The 7,543-nt window shown below is 38.4% G+C and overlaps 1 protein-coding gene across 1 annotated transcript in view; it reads right to left on the bottom strand.

Annotated features, from left to right (window-relative positions):
• The window catches only part of MYEF2 (myelin expression factor 2), a 36,469-nt gene extending 36,040 nt beyond the window's left edge, over positions 1 to 429 (bottom strand). The window contains 2 exon segments of the mRNA XM_014548787.1: positions 178 to 278; positions 280 to 429. Coding sequence (XP_014404273.1) covers positions 178 to 278; positions 280 to 423 — 245 coding nt within the window. The 5' untranslated portion in view covers positions 424 to 429.
• Between the last annotated feature and the right edge of the window lie 7,114 nt (positions 430 to 7,543).

Genomic DNA, 7,543 nt, shown 5'->3' with positions numbered 1-7,543 from the left:
CGGAGCCCCAGGTGGGGTCAGGCTCTGCCCGCCTCGCCAGCCCGTCGCTCGCCCGCTGGGCACCCAAGGGGGGTCTTTGCGGACGGGTCGGCTCAGGGTGTTAGAAACCTCTAGAGCTCCGTTCCATTCCGACTGTTCATTTCAGGTAGGAGCGGTTTAAATGAGAGAAGCACACACCACTTTGCATCTTTAAAGGCGTCTGCAAATCTCCAGGCTTCCCTTGGAAATCCTTTGAATAATGCAAATAAGCCGCTTGGCACTTGAATGCCGAGGCACCCTATGGTTCAATACGGAGTAATTGATGACTGGTTGCAATTCCCCAAAATGAATGGCTTTGAATTTCTTGTGAGTTCTGGTTGCTCTTGACAAAGGCTTTCCTTGGAACTCAGCTATCAGCTTATAAAAAGAAGACAAGTTTTTCATTTCTCTAGGAAACAATCAATGAGGAGAACCAATAATTTTTATAAGAAATCTACTAGATTGGCTAATAATAGATATTTTGTTTTTTGGTTATGTCTTTATTATATGCTGATGGAAATTATATTTGAAGCAGTTATAGACTCTTAACCAAATTTAATTAATTACCCTATGGAGTTTTTAAATACCGTCATGGATTTTCCCCCTAAGTCTAAAAAAAAAAATCCATTAAAATTAACTCCTAACCATTAAGTACTTTAATTTCACATTGAAAAAGTTCAAAGAATTTCTCAAACGTTTCTTTTCATGAAGAAGCAAACATGATTTACATACTTTGCAAAATATTGCACACATTAGTAGTAAAGTTGTAGTTAGAAATATATTCAAGTATTACATAATTTCCCCCTGTTCTTTGACATTTCTATATGCAGGTATCTGTGCTTAATCACAACATTTGATGTTATGCTAGAAGAGTTCATCTATGTCATCAAACACACAAAAATCAGAACAATTTTAATCATTAAGTACACTTGCTAAAATACTGCTGCTGAAGGTGTTACTGAGATTCTTAAACACAATACACTCTATTATAGTTATTCTATTAAATTGTTTCTCTTCAGTCAATCCTATGACAGTGTTTGAAGAAGGGAATGGGATTTGATATATATATTATTGATTTTAGAGAGAGAGGAAGGGAGATGTGGGGGGGGGGGCGCGGAGAAATGCACCCTAACCAGGGATGAACCCAAAACCTGGGCATGTACCCTGACTGGGAATCGAACTGGCAACCTTTCGGTGCAAGGGACCAACTGAGCAACACCAGCCAGGATGGGAATTGGATTTTGACACAGAAAACCTGGGTTAGAATGCGAGCTCTGCCACTTTCTTCCTGAAACTCCTTGGGCAAGTCACTTACCTTTTCAATTTTTCCACAATAAATAGGAATAGTAATACTTAACCTTGCAGGATTAAGTGAGTATTAAAAGAAAGCACAAAGCGCTATGTGAATGCAAAGTAGTGTTACAATTCCCTATCTCTCCAGGCTGAGCAGGGTTTTAGTCATAGAGAAGTCAGGTGATATTCCCAAGAACTGAATTATAAGCATTTCAAAACATTCATTACTCTAGTTATTATTTTGCGATAGTTGAATTTAATGATGAAAACTTAATCCTGCAGTCCCTAGTATATTTTTGCAAAATCATTCAATAAATCTAATTTAATATTTTTAAGAGGCCTTTATGCTTGAAACAGAGTAGTAGGTGCATGAGGAATATAAAAAGAAGTGTGGGCCTGTTGAGAGAGGATGTTTATAAAAAGCACTATTTGAGTTCTATAATAAAGATAAAAGCAAAGTATAATTAAAAATGTATTGCGGGCTGGAAGAGGTTAATGGGGGGGGACCTATGTGATACTTCCAACAATAGAGGTTTAAAAAAATTATTTACAAAAACAGGAGACCAGCCTGCATGCAGTAGTGTTACAATTAAATATTCCATTAAAATATGTATCATGATTATTGAGCTTTTGACCCCCTTTTAAATTTTGTGCCTAAAACAAATGCCTTATTCATTGTACCTTAGTCCTGTTTCTATAAATGCACACAGAGCAGAGGTTAATTCCTACATGGGCATCCCTGGGAGCTGCATAGAAGAGCTGGATCTTAAAAGATGAAGATAATTGGGGGCAGCTTCTGAAGAGAAAATGATTAATCCTTACCCCTCCATCTGACTGCTCTATAGATTGATCTTTTCTCCCTCTTTTGCTATTAATATTGTACTTAGCTAAATCGACAAAAAAATAAAAAATAGTTATTAACATTCTATTGCTCTACATTCTGTTTCTGTATTTTCTTCTTTCTCCCTCTACTTTTTAAAGTCCAATTATACATGCTGTAAAATAATTTAGTAATGCTTTAGTTTTTGTCTTCTTACAGTTCCTGTTACAAATGTAACCCTTTGTAATTGCATAAAATGTGTTAATACAACTTCACATAACCACTTAGCTTTTTTCTTACAAATTGAAATGTGTGCGTGTATATTGTGTGTGTGTGTGTGTGTGTGTGTGTGTGTATAACAGGAAGAGAGAGAGGGAGGGAGGGAGGGAGAGAGAGAGAGAGAGGTCATTATGTATATCTGGGAATTTAACCCTAAAATCCCAAAATAGTTTCAATTAATGTTTAACATGCGCATCATTTAGGAATTGTGTTCACCTACTAATAACAGAGACTGGAAATTAAATAATAGTGTCTGAAACAAGATAGAAGTTATTACTCTCTTGAGAAAAGTAAGTGCAGAGGGAAGCATCTCAGAGCAGATATGGTAGCTCCACCATCATCATGGACTAAGGTTCTTTCTGTCTTAACCTTACACCACCCTAGTATGAGGCCTCCCTTCTGAAGGTCGCCCTCTGGTCCAAGGTGACTGCTATAGATCTAGGCATCTTGTGGGCATTGGAGTCCAGGAAAGAAGGATCGCATCCAGAATTCTCAAATACATACTTCCACTCCAGTCAGAACGTAGTCACATGACACGCCCAGCTATAGGGAAGGTTGGCAAATAACTTTTCATTTGGGCTCACTAATCAGACTTCTACTTCCAAAGAAGAGACTCTAGTGGCAACTAGAATGTAATCATCCTTTTATCTTTGCCTTTGAGGTACATATATACAATGGAATATCATTTAACTATAAAAAAGAATGAAATCTTGCCATTTCCAACAACGTGGATGGACCTAGGGTATTATGCTAAATGATATGTCAGACAAAGACAGACAAATACCATATGATGTCACTAAAAAACAAAATAAGCAAACAGGAACAAATTGATGGTTGACATATAGAAGGGGGATTAGGAGATAGGTGAAAAAGGTGAAATCATTAAGAAGTACAAATTGCCAGTTATAAAAATAGTCACAGGGATGTAAAGTAGTGCATAGAGAATATAGTCATTAATACTATAATAACTACTAGAGGCCCAGTGCAGCAATTTGTGCACGGGTGGAGTCCGGCTGGCCAGGCCCCAATTGGGGCGGATCGGGGCCAGGCCTATCCTGAGGAGGAGATGGCAGAAGGTTGGCCAGCCGGCCCGCCCTGATCGGGGCCCAATCAGGGTGAGGCCAGCTAGGGGAAGGGGCTGAGGCCAATTGGCCAGTGGGCCCCACCCCCAATTGGGGTGAGGGGTCGATTGAGGGCAGGGCGGGCCATGGGGAGGGCCTGATTGGTGTAGGGGGGCCAATCAGGGGCGGAGCTGGATGGGGGAGGGGCTGCAGGCGGATGGGGTGGTGGGGGCTGATTGGGAGTGGGGCTGGTGATGGGGAGAGGCTGTGGACAGTGGGCCAGCTGGCCCCACCCCTGAATGGGGTGTGGGGCCAATTGGGGACCAGTGGCCTAGGGGAGGGGCCGTGGGTGGTTGGTTGGCTAGCCCTGCCCCTGATTCAAATAGGGGGCCGATTGGGGGTGGAGCTAACTGTGGGAAGGGGCTGTGGGCCAATATGGGTAGTGGGGGCCCATTAGAGGTGGGCCGGCTGGGGGGAGGGGCTGCAGGAGGTTGGCCAACAGTCCCGCCCCCCTATTGGGATAGGGACAATCAAGGGTGGGGCCAGCCAGAGGGAGGGGCTGTGGGGGTGTTGGCAGGCCAGCCTTAACCCCTGATAGGGCCATAGCGACTGGTCGTTCTGGTCATTACAGTGTTCTTGTTGCTGGCTTTTATATATATATATATATATGGTGTCAAATAGGTCTTAGACTTATCAGAGTGACCACTTCCTAAGCTATATAACTATCTAATCACTGTGTTGTACACTGGAAATTAATAATGTATGCAATGCTCACTTTGGCAGCACGTATACTAAAACTGAAATAATAAAGAGAAGATTAGCATGGCCCCTGAGCAAGGATGACACGCAAATTCGTGAAGCATTCCATATTTGACAAAAAATAACATATGCCAACTGTAATTAAAAAATAAAAATTTTTTTAAAGAATTCAAAGGCAAAGACCAAACACATGAAGTTAAACAGAAAGTATAGTATGATTTTGAAATCAATTTGCTTGACTTTATAAAATTAAATGGCTGAATTTGGAGCTATTGAGTTTCCAAACTTTAGAGAATTAAAATGGAATATATAACATTAAAAAATACTACAGGTGCCCTAGTCAGTTTGGTTCAGTGGATAGAGCATCAGTCTGGGAATTGAAGGGTCCAGGGTTCGATTCCAGTCAAGGGCACATGTATGGGTTTCAGGCTGGATCCCCAATAGAGCATGCAGGAGGCAGCCGATCTGTGCTTCTCTCTCATCATTGATGTTTCTATCTCTCTCTCCCTCTCCCCTCCTCTCTGAAATCAATAAAAATATATTTTAAAAAATACTATACGTTATATTTGAAATCCATATGTAGTTTTCCTTTTGCATCATAGAAGTTCATTCTATGATTTTAAAAAAGTGGATGACAGTTACTATCACTAGAAAGAAAAGTATTGTCTTATTCTGACAATCAACTATTTACTATTTCTCTTGTCTCCACCTCCATTTCTCTGCTTAATTTAGGAATCTTATTTTTTAGCATTTAGCATTATAAAAACACATTCTGAAAAAAAGCTCTCTACCAGTGAAGTGAAATTTAAAATTAGGGCAATTATCTGAATAATCCAGGCTGAAATTCTACTTTCACCTCAATTATTCAAATAACTCAGAAAATACCAAGATTTTTGCTTGAATTTCCTAGATAATTATACATTTTTCAACTTTACAATGCTGGGTTATTGCCCAATAATATTTACTTTTGATTTTTGTAAGAAATATTGGAACTTTTTTTGAAAACTAAAAATTTCTTTAATTTCCATATATTTATTTGAGTCTCAATTTTTATCCACAAACACTACTTTTAAGATTTTTTTCTGAAGATATCATTTATATTGGTTTTTATTTGCTCCTTTGCTTTATGCTATACAACACTACAAGTTTCCCATCTGATATACATTCTCCCTTTTTCCCTAATTGACAGAACCACAATTTTCTTGAGTAGCAATGTGCCTAGCTAAAATAGAGGGCCATAGGAGACAAGTCTATCTAAGAAGTTGTGAAAACAAATATGCTACAAATTCTAAAAGGGTCTTTCCCAGTAAATTCTTTGCATTCCTTTTTTTCTGCAAAGCTCGAGGGTGGAATATCCCTCTTGAAACCATGAGGCAATAGTTCTGAGGACAAAAGCTACAAGCTACAGGTGACAGATCATTAGTTTAGGAAATTGGAACATCGATGACCTTATACAGAACCATTGTATAAGCCCTGGATTATTTATATCCACACTTCTTGTTTTGAGAGAAAAATAACCCCCATTGCCTTTAGGCATTGCCACTGGATTTGTTACTTCACTTTTATGAAATGGAACCAAATCCAAAAATTCTACCATTTTGCAGCTCTGTTTAACAAGGGTCACACCATTCCTGCTGGCTACTTATGAGTCTAATTTGTTAGAAGCAATGATTTTTCAATAGTATGCAAATATTATATATTCTTCACAGTGTATTGTAGACAAGTAGGCTGAAATTATTTCATGTCATTACATTACAATTCACAAACTGTTTGAATATGCAAATATATACACATAAATATGTATTTAAACAAACTTGATAAGGTGTATTTCCATGGTTTTCATGTCTTACTTTAGTCAGCAGGAAAAGAAATAAAGCTTTGGATCAAGTCAAACAATACACATATTTCATGTAGGATTCAATGTACAAACACTTAGATGTTTACCACAATAACTTGTGTCGCTGGGGGAGCAAAGGTCTAGGAGTAATGGCTAGATTTTAGGAGAGCAACAAGAAAAGCCCAGACTGAGCAGAAGGAAGGTGATAATAAAGATCATAGCAGAAATAAATGACATAGAGACCAAAAAAAAAAATATGAAAGATCAATGAAACCAACAGCTGGTTATTTGAAAAGGAAAACAAGATTGATGAACCTCTAGCCAGGCTCACCAAGAAGCAAAGAGAGAGGACCCAAATGAACAAAATAAGAAATGAAAGAGGCAAAATAACAACAGACCCCACAAAAATACAAAGGATTGTTAAAAAGTATTATGAACAACTCTATTCCAACAAACTAGACAACTTAGAGGAAATGGGCATATTCCTAGGAAAATACAACCTTCCAAAACTCAATCAGGAAGAATCTAAAATAGGCCAATAACTATGGAGGAAATTGAAGCAGTCATCAAAAAGCTTCCAGGAAACAAAAGCCTAGGGCCAGATGCCTTCACAGGGGAGTTTTACCAAACATTCAAGGAAGAACTAAAACCTATCCTCCTCAGACTACTACAAAAAATCCAAGAGGAAAGAACACTTCCAAGCTCATTCTATGAAGCCAGCATCACCCTAATACCAAAACCAGGTCAAGACAACACAAGGAAAGAGAATTACAGGCCAATATCCCTCATGAACATAGATGCCAAAATCCTCAACAAAATTCTAGCAAATTGGATCCAGCAGTACATCAGAACGATCATACACCATGACCAAGTAAGATTTATCCCAGGGATGCAAGGATGGTACAATATCCACAAATCAATAAACATGATACATCACATAAACAAATTGAGAGATAAAAATCACATAGTCATATCAATTGATGCAGAAAAAGCATTTGGCAAAATCCAACACCCTTTCTTGATAAAAACCCTCAGCAAAATGGGAATAGAGAGATCATACCTCAACATAATAAAAGCCTTATGTGACAAACATACAGCCAACATCATACTCAATGGGCAAAAATGAAAACCATTTCACCTAGGAACAGAACTAGACAGGGATGCCCACTTTCACCACTCCTGTTCGACATAGTTCTGAAAGTGCTAGCCATAGCAATTAGACAAGAAGAAATAAAAGTTATCCAAATTGGAAAAGAAGACATAAAACTGTCATTATTCCCAGATGAGATGATACTGTACATAGAAACCCTAAAGACGCCATCAAATAATTATTGGACTTAATAAATGAATTTGTCAATGTAGCAGGATACAAAATTAAAGCCAAGAAATATATGGCATTTTTATACACCAATAGTGAACTTACAGAAAGAAAAACTAAAATACAATCCCATTTACCATCGCACCAAAAAAATTAAG

The sequence above is a fragment of the Myotis brandtii genome, unplaced genomic scaffold (genome assembly GCF_000412655.1).
Source record: "Myotis brandtii unplaced genomic scaffold, ASM41265v1 scaffold521, whole genome shotgun sequence".
In the NCBI taxonomy this organism is placed as follows: domain Eukaryota; kingdom Metazoa; phylum Chordata; class Mammalia; order Chiroptera; family Vespertilionidae; genus Myotis; species Myotis brandtii.
The sequence above is the reverse complement of the archived record's forward strand: the minus strand, read 5'-3'. Positions and strand labels throughout refer to the sequence as shown.